Consider the following 18,503-nt stretch of genomic DNA (forward strand, 5'->3'; position numbering starts at 1 on the left):
GAGGAGGAAATAAAAGTGGAGGACCGAAAGTCCCGTAGGGTGGTAAGATTCGAGGAAATGAGAGGAAGGGAAGTGAATTGGGGAAATAACGTTTATCTACGAGGATGAATTCAGAAAAGAAGGAAAAAAACGGATATGGTCGAAAGGAGGACAGAAATAGGGGAAACGAGAAGACACAAATATATATACAAGTACAGCAGCATAGAACTCTAGATGAAACAGAATGTATAAGGCAGCGAAGAACAATGATTAAACTAATAGCGAGATTCAGATGTGGAAACGAAGAGAGCGAGTAGGAAAAGTAAAGAGAAGAAGAAAGAAGGAAAAATAAACTATGAAATAGGAGGATATTGATCATGTGATAGAAATACTGGAAGAGAGGGGCAGAGACGAAAATTAAATGAAGAGAATAATAGAAAACAGGGAAGAAATTCAGAAAATTTGATGTTAACGTAAAAAGTTTCGTAAATAAGTATCTATCTATGTAAGAAGTATATCAACTGTCCAGAAGACCTTAGTTCCATCCTTCTACGCGTTATGGTAACTGAATAAGGTTTAAGAAGAGACGAAGCATTTTGGCCACTGGCTAATTTAATAACACCAGACTTTAATTCCGCAAACACGTTACATTTATGGACACTTGAGTACCATAGAGAGTGAAGCTGCAGGAATACCTTTACCTGACTGCGTTCTCTCACTTCATTGAATTATGTTACGTGTAACTTTTCCTGTACCACCCTGTATTTATACTTTTGTACTGTTTACAAATAACCAGGGTCGATTCGTATCACCCAGTCAAGTACCAATTTGTTGGTCACCATTTTCGTGACCTACTCACCAATTTCGTTGGAAAAATTGAAAAAAAAGTCTCGTGTTGGTGAAGATTGCATGAATTCTATTCGTTCACCATTTCTCTATAAATAGAGGTTAAATAACCCTTTGACGCCAAAATTCAAAACACTCAATTTTCAACGTGGACACGTTACAGTTACAGCTAATGTAAAAATCCTGTGGACCTAGGTGCACAAAAACTACAAAGCTTCTTTTCAGTTTATTTATTGAAACATTCTATTGTGAAAGTTTTGAGAGTAAAACAAGATTTTGATAGGCCAAATTGGTGATGAGGATTCTTCTGTTACAAGTTTAGTTTATGAGATGCAAAGCGTACGTCTGACTTTAGTCGTGGCATTTCTCGTTGGTGCACACGGTGTGGTACTTCTCTGTGCATACGCAGGTGTTGCAGCCACGCACGAACTCTTTTCCAAATTCGGTACACTTAACCATCTCGTTGTGCTCTTCATGGACGCTAGTCGACAAGATTTGTTAGATCGATCAGTGCAAAGCTTTTGTGTACTTACCAGGCGCTCCTGGCGCACGCTAATCCACCATCGATACACTGACAATTGTTGCAGTCGTTTTCAATGTAGCTCACACCCTTTTGGCACGCTAAACAGATTACGGATTAGAATGTGGTGGCAAAAAGGAACAAGTGCAACTTACTCCAATCGTGTTCGGCTGAAACGTACACAACCAAAGCGGCGATGAGGAAAAAGAGTTGGAACTTCATGGTGCTGCGTTTGGAGAACGAGAAATGACGTTTATCTCCCGCACCGTTGCTTTTATAGGAAAAAAGAGGCTGGCAAATGGATCAATTTAGTTAGGCAACACTAAAAAAAGGGAACTGTTGCGCAAACAGGTCAATCGATTTTTGTTTGCCTCGTTGACTGAAACGATTTTTGACCGAGCTTCGATACCAAGTGGATAATCGTCTCTAATATCAGATGGCAACGGACGTAGCTTCCAATTTAATCATGTCATCTATTGTGGAATAACATCATTATTTGCATGCATATCTATCACTCTAAAATTGTGCAAGATACTCTGGTTTTTACCTAAAACTAAATTTCCATTATCCCTGAAGGTAGTGACCTTCATGACCCTCGTATAATTATAATCAGGGGTCATGGTAGTCCAAGATACCGGTTACTAATCTTTGGTTTCGAAAAGTTGCTCTCAGAAACGATTAAGTGATGTTTTCACATAATCTCGATACCGCAATACTCACTGAATCGGTTCATTTAAAATTCGCCTAAAAGTTGCTTACAAAATTACCCATTTTGGTTATTATACGTTTTCCTAAACTCCCCCAAGTTTTCCTCAAGAAATCCTCAAGCCCTTCTTGTGTTCTTCTCAAACGCCCGTCAAGATGGCTTCAGATTCTTCTGTACACCTTCTCGCAAGAGTCTCTAAGGCCCAAGTTCTCAAATTCCTTGCATGATGGCAGGCCATCATACAAATGCACCGTATAGTATTATTGACTACTACAGCCAATACATAAGTCGAGGGTTCAAGTCCTATGTACCGCCAAAAGCTCTTCTACATTCCACAGACATGCAGTTTTGCTGATATGCCCAATGAGAACTTTCCAGGTCAGGAGAGAGTCCAAGATGACTCCCAAACATTTCACTGACCTGGTTCGACCCAGTTGACGTCCACGAAGAGCGCTGTTCTCCCTCCGTCTATTCGAAAATGGAACAACCGCGGTCTTTTCCAAGATAACGGAGAGGCCATGGCTACTACGCCCCCTATTCACCTGTTCATGTTCAAGAGCCCGCGAGATCGTCCACGTATCCCTGTGCGTACGTTCACTTCTCGTTCAGAGTGCGCAGGTGCCTGTTCTAGCACAAGGCACCACAGTAGTGGAGACATCCTCCAGTAACCGATAAGGTAATCTCCGTTGTCCCCATTGAGGATATAATTACTCCTTCCTAGCATGTCGCAGATCCATCTTTTGATGGGCCCGAAGTTACGTAGTCCCCAAAGCCTGGAAAGTGTGTCTCCAGGAGACATGTGAGAGCTTCACCGACGGTAGGCGTATTTCCGCCGCATGGAAGCCTCAGTGTTCTCAATTTTTGCCCCGGATTTTTCAAAGGGACAATACAAAGTCTTTGGACTTCAGCAAAACCCTCCATGTTTCCACAGGAGTTCCTCCATTACCTCCGAATATGGTCCCGCAAAACCCCTTACGAATCCTCTCCAGGTCTGAGTTCTACCAGTGTTCCCTTTCTTCCTCGAAAGGTCCGAAGTTTACAGCTGTCTTCAGATAACGCTGTTATGGCGTTGCTTACTAATGCGGCCGCTTCTTCCACCTGCCCTGCTTTGTTCCGTTGGTCGGAAAACGACGGTACATCGGACACCCTCCAGATCGTGGTTTATTGAAAAGGAGCCAAACGTTAGATCGATATCCCCTTGCCTCCCCACTGTTACGAAAACAGGAAGTGCTCCCTGATCTAAAACATTCTACGACATCCTTGAATCAGAACTCGTTTCGTCTATTGACATATACAGTGATTTTCATGTAGAAGTAGACAGAGGAAATTCCTGTCTACTTTTACACGATAAAAAGTTTTTTAACTTTATTTCCAATTGGTATAGTGCCAATAACAGTTAAAGGAGCTTAAGAGATTTATTTTCTGTGCAGCTAAAGCAAAATATTCAAATTAGTAATTAATGTAACAGCCAAATATTTATTTGTTTGAAGAAGTTATTTTGGTTGCATAAAATTAGGCGTTTTTCAGAAGAATTTTTATCATTCGAAAGTAGACATAGGAAATCCCTGTCTACTTCTACATGAACATAACTGTATGCAAGTCCTAGGGTTCAGTGGCTGTCCATCTTATAATAAAGAGGGTCCGCTCCACCTGGCCCAGATTTTTTACGCCTGCCCTGAATACGCCTGTCTGCTTTAAAGCAAGTTGCCGTCCTATTAAACAGATTTCCCCTAGGGTTTCCCCTTACCGTACTGAAAATTGTTCTGTAAGAAAGTTTATTCGTTCATTACTGATGTACTAGCTACCCCCACCCCCCAGTGATGCTGACGGATCCGACCACTGGTCAGAGCCAAGAACCTTTACACGTCCCAAAAGCTTGTCGACATCTTTATCAAATTTTGAGTACGTCGGTGGTAATCCCGACGCCTCTTCGTGGTCGATAACATAACATTGAGCCTCATCAGTCGCAACGGAACTGGGTTCCACTGTTCCCTCTCCCTTGGTCGCTTTTGTCACAAATGTGACGTACGAGACCCCTTCGTGCGCTTGAAAGGTCTTCCGCTGGAGTGGACTTTACATCGACACCAAATGCGAGGAGAAACATACTTGTCCTGAAACCAGTATTTTTCCTCTGGAGGTGCTTCAAGATGGTGACCGTGTCATCCGGGAGCCCGTATAACACTGCTTGTCCTGGGGACGTGCCTCTGAACTTTCAGAGACGCGTCATTCCAGGGATTGGTAGGAGGGACGGTCTTCTCCAACCAGACCAAGGGTAACTGTTCCTTGAATTCGGTCACAATGGCAACCGGATTCCAGCGGAAGCTTGCCATCCGAGGAAAACCGCCCCCCTCAAACGAGTCAGCACTATTGGCGCAACAATGTGGAGTGCAACATTTTTAACCCTATACATCGTGAAACATTACATGGTTTTTTTCGCAAGGCGGCCCATCAAGAGCTTTTATAGGTTTATAAGATCTTAGGTTTTTAATCATTCTATAATGTCTACTTTTAAAAGACAAAGTCTATTCTGAAGTGTACCTATACCTTTATCCAACCAAAATAACAAAAATAAAGGTCTGGCTGTCATATTCATTAATTTAAATTGTCGCTTTGGCTTCCGTATTTGTTTTGCGATGTTTTCAATTGAAGAAAAAGTTGATATTTGCCATTTCCAATTAATATGACAGCCAGATTTAAAATTCGTTTTAAGAAGTTATTTTGGTTGCATAATATTAGGGCCCTCCAGAAGAGATTTTGTCATTGAAAAGTAGATATAGGTCACATACGGGAAATCAAAACATGTGGTTACATAGGGTTCTATGTCTACTTCTTAATAAATATCACTGTATAGTGTATATTATGTATCACTCAGTGTCCTATCCTTTGTTTTCTTTCAATCCCTTTCTTCTCCCTCGCGATTCTACCGAAACCATCACACCATGTCCTCTTAAATTCTCCCAGAATTGATCGTCTTTACTTGCTACTCCCTCCACATTTTCGTCCTCTCCATTTTTATTTACTTTTGTTCCTTTTCTCTTTTGTTCGTTTCTGTTCCCTTCCCGCCCCCTATATTCTCATTTACTATTAATTTCTCCCTCCTAACTCCGCATTTCGAGTTCCCTTTGGAATTTTTGTTTATATGGTAAATCGTACTTTACTTGAACTTTCAAAGGCGACTCGATAGCAACTCTTTTTTGATCACCCGTTATATAGCAGCCAAAAGCTCGTCAACACCTTGATCGAACCTTAGTGAAACCGGTGCGAAGCCTGACGTCACTTCGAGGTCGATAACGAGCGATTGAGTTCCTCCGTCTCAACGGAACTGAATTCCGCTGCTTCGGTCGAGCCCTCCCTCTTTTCTTGGCGCAGCCGCACCCGCCTTCGTCACAAATGTAACGCGCCAGATCTCCACCTACCTACGCCTGGAGGTTCATTCGCTGTAGCGCCCGATACCGGGAGAACTCTCAGGCTCGATTAAAGACATAATCAATCAAATAAGGTTAATTATTATATACACTAAGGGCCAGAATACGCATACCACGCAACAAGCGATCCATGGAAAAAACTTGTTAATAATCCAAAATGTAGGTGCATTTTTTAACCGATAGAACGCACAAACCAAGGCAAAAACTAGCTTCTAGAACGTCACTCCTTTGACTGCACTTGAATCTCAATTTATACGACAATGGGTTCGTTTTACTTACAGATATAAAGGCGTGGAAGTCCACCTCGCTCATTAGAAACCTCTTTTATTGCAGATGTCTTGGGAACCGAAGTCACATAAGGTTCAATGGGTGCCGCCCGCTCTCTTTCAAATCCATGGACATGAAGCTATCGAGCGAAAGAGCGAAAATTGGGAAGAAGCAAAAGCGTCTCGCTTAACAACTCGACGTTTGGCTCTTTGATGATGGAAAAAAACTCTCTTTAACGGGTTTTTCTTCCGATTCTTTTCCAGTTTTCTTCTGAGACCATTCTACATAGGCTTAGGGTTGCATCATATGTGAACACAAAACTTTGTAAAAATGTTTAATTAATTTCCACAAACAAGACCGGTAACAGATGTCTATCGCATAATGCATGTGGATCTTTTAATTCAGCGCAGGATTCTTGTAGGTCAGTTTAAAAAACCAAGATGCGTTCATTATAAAAGCGCCGTCACCGAAAAATACCAAATCCATTTGAAATCGACCTTTTACCAAATTTGGGGGGTATTTAGTGTAGTCCGGTCCCCAATTACACATTCTGTACGATCCCTATGGTAGTAGAAGGTAGTATCGTGTCAGCGGGTGGCGATAACTTACGGTTTTTAATGGGCAAGTTGTAAAATTTCCGCATGAAAAGATGTTCCCAAAACCGAATTCGTTGTTCTTCATCATGTCGCACAGGTTGCGACCAAATGACAGAGGGAACTCGCGATAGGTGTTGCTCAGAAGTATTTTTGAATATACTTTTCCCTAAAAGTGTTTAGTAAGGGCTCGTTTTGGCTGTGATTTTGTACCGTCAAAACGTTGATGGTTCGCGTTAAGCTTAGAGTCAAGTTCAGGGCGGTATAGGTCCGGTTGTACTTAAAACACCGAATGGATGCTTCTGCCAAAGCTGGATTGTACTCATTCATGGTACACCACTCCGTAAGTATTTCATATTGGTCTTGTACGTACTAAAATAAAATTTCGAGGCCAAAACTAACCCCAGCAGTACTGAAGAGGTTTGGACGTTTCCACGATGAACTGCTACGAAAATTACGAGAACAAGGAATTTGTGTGCGACGACCATAGTAGGAGAGCACACTTGCCAACTTGCTATCTGATGCACATCAACCACCGGTCTCTATTATTATTGGACATAATCGTCTATATAAATTGTTATGCGTAATTTCAAACTCGTTTCTGTCGTTACCGTTGAATAACGCCAAAATTTAAACAATGGGCGCTATAAAAATATATGTGAATATATTGCGGATGTGGGTCATTTAAAGATCTTATCAAATGGCCACTCAATGCATTATACTTGTAGTAATTAATGAGGCAGTGAAACGAGTACACAATGGCAAAAATAAACTCCAACGTAATTGTTGCTTAAATGACACTTTTGACATCTTTGGTCATAAAAAGTAGTAGAAATCGCTTCTGGAACCGCTTGACAAAGACCTGATTTATATGCGAACCGACACAGCACGACGGACTGCGATAAAATGAAAATGCATGGTATGGTCCTCACCCCACCACTTTTTTGTGGGGTGCAAGGTCATGGCAATTGTAGTTTCCCGGTGACATAGCTAATGAGCGACCCAGTTTGTATCGGTATTTTGGACGCCCGCCGCTATGTGCCTAAGCTCGAGTGGTTCTTATCCTGGCTAAAGTAAAATGGGTTCTTATCTTAGCTTCGTGTGGTTTGTATCTTAACTAAAGTAAAATGGGTTTAATTCTCAGAGCCAGTCAAGGTCAATTAAATTGATTCGCCGTTTCGTTCACGTGGTCCAGGCTGCATTCCGGGACTTATTTGATTATTTCTGCGAGTTTTAAGTAATTGTGTGGAATTTGGACTTTCCCTTTGATCAATTACACGCTCTAATTATCTGATTAATTTCGCGGTTTTGCGGTTTAATTCACGCAACTAATTTAAAATTGACAATAAATTGAAGATTAATTAAATTCTGGAAATTGTACCAATTTGTTGGCGTGGTCAAGGGAATTTCGGCCTTATGATACTGAGCAGCAGATTTATTCACGTAATTGATTCGACTCTCTTAACCGGCGTTTTTATTTGGTTGATTAAGTTAATTTAATTAAAAATTTACTTGCCAAGATTGATATTAAGGTCAGAATTAAGGTAAGAGCCGTTTTAAAGAACTATAACTTTTGAAAGAAAAACCCTTAAGAAGCTTTTGTGAGTCCCTAAGAGATGCCTACCACCTCCAAGCAACTCCATAAGCTTCTGAACGCTTTAAAGACCTAGGTTAACAGGTTTCAGGAATATTTATGAGCTGAACTGAGAATGGTCTCTTTCTTACCATTCAGTAAAGTAGGAGGGGCGCACCTAAACAGTTGGTTGCTCGCCACGTGTCGGCGACCTTGGAAGGTGGGAGTTTGTTAATGCACAATTGGTCAGTGACTCTCAAATGTTTTTCGTTACAGAAGACATAGGTCGCGATTAACCCCAGGTTTTCCAGTAACTTCAGACTCAAGAGCCAGCTGCTGATCATGAAGAAGCTCATTTCATCGCTACGTAGAAGTTGCATGCGCTGTTTGCGATTCAACCTCAACCCGGCGCAACAGTTGATATCCCACCACTACCCGTAAATATAATTGGATTTTACGATACAATACAAAAATCCCATACAACTGAATACCGAACGATCCTCGAGATCTTCACACATACGTCATTTACACAATACACCTTAAGGGGTTGATTCTGTCCCACCAGATCGACATTAGTTTTACTTTTATTCGAAGTGCCTACACACAAAATTTCATTTAAATATCTTAACAAATAAGATAAAAACCTACGGCGCATGCGCAAAACAAACTTTTTGATCCGGCGTTAGTTTGACTTTTATTCGAAGTGCCTTCATACAAAAGTTCATTTAAATATCTTAACAAATAAAAAAACCTACTGCGCATGCGCAAAACAAACTTTTTGATTCGACGTTAGTTTGACTTTTATTCGAAGTGACTACATTCAAAAGTTCATTTAAAAATCTTAACAAATACGAAAAAAACCCACTGCGCATGCGCAAAACAAACTTTTTGATTCCACGTTAGTTTTACTTTTATTCGAAGCGCCTACATACAAAATTTTCTTTAAATATCTTAACAAATTTGGGATTGCGCAAATACAAAAGTTGTAATGCGCAAAACAAACTTTTTGTTTCGGCGTTGGTTTTACTTTTATTCGAAGTGACTACATTCAAAAGTTCATTTAAATATCTTAACAAATACGAAAAAAACCCACTGCGCATGCGCAAAACAAACTGTTTGATTCCGCGTTAGTTTTACTTTTATTCGAAGTGCCTACATACAAAAGTTCATATAAAAATCTGAACAAATAAAAAAAACCGACTGCGCATGCGCAAAACAAACTTTTTGATGCCACGTTAGTTTTACTTTTATTCGAAGCGCCTACATACAAAATTTTCTTTAAATATCTTAACAAATTTGGGATTGCGCAAATACAAAAGTTGTAATGCGCCCTTTTTGGAGGTTTGGGCAGTTCTTGGGCTGTAACTTTTTGGCCGGTTGGTCTACGTTTCTACACAAAGTTATCGTGCACATGGACAGACAGACGGGCAGACAGACGAACAGACAGACAGGCAGACAGACGGACAGATAGACAGCAATAAGAAATTATAAACGATCTCTAGGATCGTTAATAATGTTTAATGCATTGTTGTGCCAAAGAAAATATTTTTTAAAAATAAAATAAATGATTTGTTTGGACGAGCATTAGGATTTACAACCCTAACGCTACTATTTACAACATATCACTGCCGCCAACCATTTTTTAAATTAATATTTCACTTCGGAGACACCATTAGAACTCTCTAAATCACATTTCCATTTGCTTATATAGAAAACGCCCATCGTTCTCCAAAGTTCTCGAACGCTATCGCATATTCTAGAATGTTCTCGAACAAATACGTCATATTTCCCGGAAAAAATGCGTCACATCCGCTTTCGTTTCTTATCGCCGATGGCAAATATTTTATTGCGCCTGGATGTCTATAGGGATTTCTAGAACATTACAGTATTCGTAAATCTTTGGGAGTTTCCAACGATTTCAAAAGTCAAGCATTAAGAGGCTGTGAGTGTATGTGTGTGTGTGTGTCTTTGTGAGGGAGTTCATTAAAGAAAAGAGGCGAGTGTTTCGCCAATTCCTAGGATCCCGTACTGCAAGAAAACCTAACTCGGGGTATCCGGAAGAACGCTCGAAACTGTTCTAAGGAAATTCCCATCCCTGTCACAGATAAAAAATTCTTACCTAAACTCAGGTTTGAACACCCGACATCCAGCTTTATAGCCCAATGCTCTATCATTGAACTACAAAGTCGGTCTTCTTCATCCAATATTACCCTAAACGACTGTAGACCGCTGGGCCCAATTCACGTACCTTTCAACGCCATGGAAATCCTATACAGTAGGTAGTTATGATCCCAAATGTCCCAAAACCACAAGCTGATACAACCAGACCATCCTCTTACCGACCTATTTCTCTCTTGAAATTCATCGGTAAAACTATAGAACAGGTTATGGCTTAAAGATTAAGAAAGCAAGTAGAGACTAACAATCTCCGCACGTAAGCTTCGTATTGAATTTATCCGCTTTGCAACCGTTCCTGCAGGAATATTTAAATTGTTTTTACAAAGGTATTGCTAAACTGTCATTTGGAGATTTCATTCCGACTATTTGGATAAGTGTAATTAACCGTAACTAGTTGAATGTAACAGCCTTCGATTAAGTCAAGATTTCTAGGTGCGCCCTTAAAAAACTTGAATTTTGACATCAGTCCCGTCATTTAACCATAGTAATCAAACTCACGGGTCCAAGAATCCTCAAATAATATCTGAAGAACCTGCAAGGACTCCTATTAACTGAAATATAATCTCAAAATATAATTTGGTTTTTTTGGGATTGGATCGTTGTGTAGATTGCACATAAATAAATAATCGGTTTTAGCACTGGTTTTTCTTTAGTTTCTTATCTAGTTTTCTTTCGGGATCAATCTAAATAGGCCCAGGGTTGAAAATATTTAATTAATTTCCACTGACGAGGTCAGTAACAAATGCCCATCGCATAATGCATGTGTGCTAATGTAAACTGGAGCCCTCAATTCAGCGCAGGATTCTTGTAGGTCAATTTGAAAAACCAAGATGCGTTCATCATAAAATCATCGTCACCGTAAGCTACCAAATCCACTTGAAATCGACCTTTTACCATATTTGGAGGGAATTTACTATAGTCCGGTCCCCAATTACACAATAAGTACGATCCCTGTGGTGGTAGAAGGTAGTATGTTGGCAAAGGGTGTCGTTAAGTTACTGTCTTAAATGGGCAAGTTGTAAAATTTCCGCAGGAAAAGACATTTGTCAAACCAAATTCGTTGTTCTTCATTAGATCGCAAAAATTGCGACCAAATGACAAAGGAAACTCGCGATAGGTGTTGCTCAGAAATATTTTGGAATATACTCGTCCCTAAAAGTGTTTAGTAAGGGCTCGTTTTGGCTAAGATTTGGTACCGTCATAACGTTGATAGTTCGCGTTAAACTTAGAGTCAAGTTTATGGCGGTATAGGTCCGGTTGTACTTAAAACACCGAATGGATGCTTCGACCAAGGCTGGATTGTACTCATTCATGGTACACCACTCCGTAAGTATTTCATATTGATCTTGTACGTACTAAAATAAAATGCAGAAGTAATTTCGATGCCAAAACTAACCCCATCAGCCATTACTGAAGTGTTTCCGAGATGAACTGGTACGAAAATGACGAGAATACAAAATTTCCATGCTACGACCATGGTAGAATAGTACTCGCAAAATCACTGTCCGATAAAATCGCAAACCATCGGTCAGTTGGCCATAAGCTTCAATTGTTGGTGTTATTGTTGAATAACCACAAAATTTGGAACAATGGCTGCTATACAGAGATATGTGAATTAATTGCAGATGTGGGTCATTAAAAGATATTATCTAATGACCACTCAATAAATTTTATTATACTTGTGTCAAAGAGAAAAATTTTAGAATTAGATTCAACGTAATTGTGACGTACCTAATCTTGAGTGGTTTTTACCTTGGGTAAAGTAAAATGGGTTCTTATCTCGTGTGGTTTGAATCTAGGGTAATCTTTGATTTCAGGTTTAATTCGAGGGATTATTAAAAATCGCGGGGTCAACCGTGGTCAATTTAAATGATTTACTTGTTCGTTGAGGTAATGTCCATTAACCTAGCAGAGCAAGGTCAGCTGAACACAAACATACTGAACAATTAGGTGCTAATTAAGTGCCCTATTCCCGAATTAAATGTTCCTTTTTTTTAAATTATTACATATGTTCTGCCAGGTTCATATGAACTCAGCAGAGCATTACCTCAAATAACCAAGAAAATGAAATGAACTAACTATAATTAGGTGCTAATTAGGAGCTAATTAAGTGCCCTATTTCCGAATTAAATGCTCCTTTTTTTTAAATTATTACATGTTCTGCCAAGTTCATATGAACTCAGAAGAACATTACCTCAAAAAACCAAGAAAATGAAAAGTGAACTAACTATAATTAGGTGCTAATTAAGTGTCCTATTCCCGAATTAAATACTCCTTTTTTTAATTATGAACCTGGCAGAACATGTAATAATTTTTAAAAAAATAATTCGGGAATAGGGCACTTAATTAGCACCTAATTATAGTTAGTTCATTTTTCATTTTCTTGGGTTTTAAAGGTAGTGTTCTGCTGAGTTCATATGAACCTGGCAGAACATGTAATAATTTTTAAAAAAATGAATCATTTAATTCGGGGATAGGGCACTTAATTAGCACCTAATTATGTAGCACCTAATTATTATAGTTAGTTCACTTTTCATTTTCTTGGTTTTTTGAGGTAGTGCTGAGCTGAGTTTATATGAACTTGGCAGAACATGTAATAATTAAAAAAAGGAACATTTAATTCGGTTATAGGACACTTACTTAGCACGTAATTATGCAATATGTTTGATTGCGTTCTGCTGACCTTGCTCTGCTAGGTTCATGGACATTATTAGGTCAATTTAATCTATTTCGCGCTCTAATTGTCTGGTTAATTTCACGGTGTTGCGGTTTAAATCACAGTCCCAATGAAGTGTCAACTAAATGGTGGGAATCTTAGCAATTTGTGGGCGTGGCCAAGCGATTCTCAACCATATGCAGTTGATAGGCAGATTTATTCACGTACTTTGATTGCTAACCTACTGTACCCTTAAACAATGACAAATTATTCATTTCACATGGGCCAAAGAAGAATAAAAAAAGATACTTATGTGAATAATAGTCCTATGGATGACTGCTGATGAAGCAAAGTAAAGCGTTCAGCAAAAAAAGCCCTTTAAACGGCTATGTGCAATGGAAAACGGTCACTAAATCACCCACCTAACAACCTAACCAGCTGCCTCAATAAATGGATACTGACCAAACCTTTAAAAGTGATTATTGTAAGGCCCCTCTCGCCTCCGCTACATCGAAAATTTCTAAAATATGCATTAATTTAAGGAACCCAGTAGCCAAGAGTAACTTCCCACAATTCCAAACAACAAACTTTAATAACACCTAACATTGTCCTAAGTACTGCTAAAAAATTTAACTTGAGAACCCGTATCTGGGTCGGAATTTGGGCTCAATTAATCACAAAACAAACTATTTACAGATGAAACAAATTTATTAGACATACAAAAATCAAGTGGAAAGAAAAATAGGCACTTGGGGCTGGAATAACACATACCACGCAACAAGCGATCGATAGAACAAATGATTTAAGAAATTTCAATTACCTTAAGGTGTCAAGAATCCAAAATTTCCAGTCGTACCGGCGATTTTCACAATGATACTTCGAACTTCACTCCTTTGACTTCACTTAAAACTCGATTTAGAAAAATACTTTGTTGCAATTACAATTTTTGATGGTGAATAGAACCTTCTTTAAATGATAATTTGAAAATCTGCACCTGTGTCAAACGGTAATCACACGTCTGTATCTTGAAGCTAATTAGTTTTGCAGCTATAAGAAGACTTCTTATCTAGGACCGGAGAAAGACATGAGATAAACTTTTACAAAATGCTACGCAAATAATTTCCATCTAGAGCTTTAACACGTAATTTATATCTAAAATGATCAAAAGAAAATAAACAAAACAATTATTTAAACAAAATCAAGCATCAAATAATTAAACAATTCTGACACATCAACATTGACCTCAAATTTAACTGGTATGGTAGGGATTGTGCTTAGTCTCAAATTACAACCAACATTTAACGTTAACCATAAATGAAATTCCCATACAGGGCGGTCTATCGTTAAAACAGGCCCGCGTGGCCTAGTTAACACTACAGTAGCTAATATCACTATACCTAATTGTTTAAACTTTATGGGATGATGAGAAGCTGATAGAACTGATAATAATAATAATAGGCTAATGTTAACACGACTGTAGACAGCCGAATACTAAAAACACTTAGAAAGTATTTCTTTAGAGTTTAGACTGCAATTAGGAAAGTGAAAACTCTTGCAAGTGAGTATTCCTTCAATCTTCAATCTCTACGTATGAATTTAAAAGATACATAAAAGATACAAAATTATTAAGGATACGCTTTATAATAGAAAGACGTGGAGGAAGTTGTCTCAATAGGAGAGCGATCTTGGATGTTAATACCATCGCCGTGACCCAGTGACCTACTTCTGGTATTCACAGCAAAATGGCCGCTTGCTATCAGCAGATGAAAATATAAGCCAAAGGAGCAGACAATGGGGAGCTAACACAAGGTTACAAAAATTATAGTCCAACAGGATCGTATGGAACTTGAACTTAAACCCTAAAAGAAACCAAAGGTAACCTGGTAGGTAGGTGTTTACATACCACTTAAATAAGAGGGCTAATCGTAGATTAGCATTGTCAATGGAAATTGCTGTACAACAAATTACAGCCGAACCCTAAAGAGGGTACACTCTAAATCAACGAAATGCAAATGGTGGTACTTACGAGGATAAAAAAGAACGCAAATGTATATCCTCACTAGGAGTACAGGTGAATCCCGTCCACTAATTACTTCGTAATTCAATCGCCAGAGATCAATATATCGGAAGATGGCAATTGAAATTTCGTGCGTTCTACCTCACGATTTCAGCTGCTTGTTTAATTGACGTGTACCTCGATACGGCTTACGAAGGAGAGAGATATGGGAATCGACACCCACAAATCAAGGGCTGGCAAATTAAATTCCATCAATAGATATAGCCACCTATCAAATCGTTTCAAAAGTGACGGGGGCCTTTCAACAAGTACCTAATGAACCGTAAACAATAAGTAATATGCTTCCTAATGGAAAAAACAAGTCGTTACAGGCGTGGTTGAAGTAAAAGGGGTTCTTATCTGAACTAATATCTGCGGTTTAGGTATATGTCTGCCAGATTCGCCAGTTTCGGTGGTTCCGTTATCAATTTTATATAAATAGCTAAACGCACGAAAGCGAGGAGAGATGTTTATTGTTCTGAAAGTGTAAACGTTGCGAAGAGATGCCTAGTGTTTTTGTAACTGTACATACGCGTATAGTGTAGTCTGAATACAGAATTAATTCAAAGCGAATAATCGAGTATTACAATTTACGTAGAAAACGCGCCGACTACGTTTGACGAACATTGTGGGTTCAATTGAAAATCTTCATTAATACTGTTGCTACGAACAAATTAATTCCTATCTTTGAACTGGCGAGGATGGTGAGAGGGCCAATTTGATTTAGTTGGGGGTCTGGGGAGTAAAAAAAGGAAAGAAGCAAAAGAGGAAGAGTTGTTCGAGGTGTTTAGAAGGAGCAAAAAAGGTTATACAATTACCGGAGGGAGGTTTTTTCAAGGCTTTTAATCACCTTTTAGAGATTGTGTTGACTTTTAAAGCCGTTTAAATGCCCTCACGAGTCATCAAATGAATTCTTTGTCCGTTCTTTCCAGTAGGCTTTAGTTCATCAACATCAAATCAAGTCGATAAAAGGGTCGTCACCGACAATAGAGAATGAAAACGGATGCGACGCATTCTTTCCTTGAAGTATGGTGCTCCTTCTATACTCTTCAAGAATGTTCCATAATTTTTGCTAGAAACTTTCCGCTTGATGTATAAGTAAATTGAGGCGTGCTTAATGACAGTTCATACATTGATGAAGTTCTGAACCATTAAAATCGTGTGAGAGTAAGATCAGCAGTCAGCCTTTAACAGTTTCCTAGAAGAGCTTTTATAGTCGAGATTGTACCTTTTCTTTTAGAGTAAAGCATTTTCCAACTGTTGTGCCTTTGAGGCCTTTTATGAGTTTGAAAAATCTGTAATGCAAATGGACTCAAACATTCGGTTTGTCTGTCTGTCAGTCGCTCTGGGCTGAACCGAATGGAACCAAATTTGGAACACATACTCTTACTTTTGGGCAGAATTCCGAATGCGCAAGTGTGCATCAGTGCTGGTCACAGCAATTTCTTTAGAGCTTCCTCTACCTGTTTTGAATAAGATTGAAATAAATCCGCTTAACAACCATTCTTATTTTTAATCAGAAGGTTTCTGTCTATTTGAACAAAATTTATTGCAACAGCGGATTCAGACCGATTGATATAGGATGTTTACAATTACCATGAAATACAAATTTGATAGTCCGATATCGCAGATTCGCAAGGTTATCAAAACCGTTTTTGTTTTACTCTAATTAGGTTTTGGACTTGATGTTGGGAAATCAACCTTGGTCGAATGAAAGTGTCGTCAAAGCGTCTCTATGGACGTTAATTTTAATTGTTGTATGCGTGGTAATAGTTACCCAGACTCTTTAGCGGTTTTTTGAATGTTCATTTCTTCACAGTCCATTTTTTTTAAGTTGCCCTTTATTTGTACTGAAGCAGTTGTAATGTATCGGGTGACCCAGTAACTCTGTTCCTCGGCCATATCGGGTAAATCAGTTATGAAGAATCGGTGGAAAATATTTTCAAGTTCTAAAAATGACCACCAAAGGGCGTAACTGCCATCTTAAATTTTAAAATTTGCATTTTCCTTAAATTTCGCATAATAAACTAAACATTCTTTTTTCACATTTTTAAAGAGAACCAGTTTATCTTTCTGAATGTAAACACAGCAGAATAATTTACAAATTACGGCTGTTATTATTTTATAGTGCATCGTGTTTCATTTGTTTAATTTTTCAAGGCCTACCTAAAAGTGTAGGGTGCTTTTCTTTCGCTCCATCGACAAATACCGGAAATATGTCAAATAAGATACAATTTAAGCATTTTTATTAATTAATAAATTAATCTCATTTTCCCAATATTTGAGGTTAGGAACGATATTTTGAAAAACGGTTTTCACTGGCCTCTTTGGGTGTTATTTGGCTACTTTTTCATACAGAAAAAGTCATATCATTCCATTTGATTTTTTTTATTTTTTTAGGATTTTGGGTCATAGTGTCAAAGCTAGCCTCCTGGCGGAGAAGGATTCAACTAAATTAACTCTATTTTGGTTGATTCTCATTGCCTAAGGAATGCTTTTTTCAACCATACCAAATTTGTTAAAATCGGTTAAACGGTTAAGAAGTTAAAGCAGGTTATTGCAAAAACAATTGAACGCCCCACACCATCTTTGTTTTTGAAATAACTGAGTTTTTGTTTTCACGAAAATGATAGATAAACTCTAGGATAAACTGGTTCTCTTTAAAAATGTGAAAAAATGTTTTTTTAGTTTATTATGCGAAATTTAAGGAAAATGCAATTTGTTACGGCCACACTTCCTAAAGGCGTAGCGCATACCGATACGCATACGCCATCCCACGCCAATGCACCCCAACTACCTTTAGCCACAGGTGCCCGCGCACCTGTACAACCCTTAACCACTGACGCCCCCGCACGCGTCACCAGGAGCGGCCGACAGATGCCGCAAAGGGAAACTCCCTCACGCAAGATCACAACACAAACCATTTAAGAGCCGTTGAGATTCCTCTCAACGGCACCGAGGCACGTGGCGCAGTGGATGCGCTCACCGATGCTATTCGGAAGGTTGTGGGTTCGAATCCCGCTGCCGACTGCTCTGTCTGGGGTTTTGTCAGGGGGTTTTCCTCAGACATACGTAGCTTCGCATAATGCTAGCATTATGTTGAAATCTACGAGGCGAATGCTGGAGCAGTACTCTCCCCCTCAGCACCCTAACTCCGTTCCTTCCGTTCCAATCCCTAACTTTACCCATCCTTACAATCCCGTTCTCTGGCTGAAGAGGGCCAGGAAGCCCTGAGCAGCCCGCCTCCGGTATCCCTGTAGTCAGGGGTGCCGGAGGAATGAAACACGTTGGCCCGGCCTCTCAACGGCAAGAAGAGCAACGAGCTTGCTAGGTGGGACAAGTTCTCAACCAAGCCTCGGGTCTTCAGCCTTGTATCAGCCACGGCGACGAGCAGTGCATTTTCCCGTAAGATCGCTCTCGTTCCTTAGCGTGATAAGTAGGACGGACTGCTCTCTTTCGTCGCGGTATCGTGAAACCCGTGCCCAAGGACTCACTTTTGTGTTGTTACTTTGTTAGTTAAGTGTTAGCGTGTATATATATAAATACTGTATAGTAGTGATAAATAAAGTCACTTTCTATCCGTAGTAAATAGTACTGCGACTCTTTTGCCAACCAACATCCATAACCCCTCTAACAAATTTTAAAATTTAAGATGGCAGTTACGCCCTCTGTTTGTCATTTTTAGAACTTGAAAATATTTTCCA

At 39.2% G+C, this 18,503-nt stretch overlaps 2 protein-coding genes across 2 annotated transcripts; both read right to left on the reverse strand.

Moving 5' to 3' along the window:
- Positions 1–1,039: 1,039 nt before the first annotated feature.
- LOC116180946 (pacifastin-like protease inhibitor cvp4) lies at positions 1,040–1,656 on the reverse strand. The gene is made up of 3 exons (XM_031501138.1): positions 1,501–1,656; positions 1,359–1,446; positions 1,040–1,306 (listed from the first exon to the last, which is right to left on the reverse strand). The coding sequence occupies exons 1-3, from the start codon at positions 1,565–1,567 to the stop codon at positions 1,177–1,179; spliced, it is 285 nt and encodes a 94-aa protein (XP_031356998.1). The 5' UTR covers positions 1,568–1,656; the 3' UTR covers positions 1,040–1,176.
- Positions 1,657–6,139: 4,483 nt separating this feature from the next.
- On the reverse strand, positions 6,140–16,531 carry LOC116180671. The gene is made up of 4 exons (XM_031500777.1): positions 16,396–16,531; positions 6,550–6,708; positions 6,353–6,505; positions 6,140–6,304 (listed from the first exon to the last, which is right to left on the reverse strand). The coding sequence occupies exons 1-4, from the start codon at positions 16,396–16,398 to the stop codon at positions 6,140–6,142; spliced, it is 480 nt and encodes a 159-aa protein (XP_031356637.1). The 5' UTR covers positions 16,399–16,531.
- Positions 16,532–18,503: the final 1,972 nt, after the last annotated feature.

The sequence above is a fragment of the Photinus pyralis genome, unplaced genomic scaffold (genome assembly GCF_008802855.1).
Source record: "Photinus pyralis isolate 1611_PpyrPB1 unplaced genomic scaffold, Ppyr1.3 Ppyr1.4_LG9, whole genome shotgun sequence".
In the NCBI taxonomy this organism is placed as follows: domain Eukaryota; kingdom Metazoa; phylum Arthropoda; class Insecta; order Coleoptera; family Lampyridae; genus Photinus; species Photinus pyralis.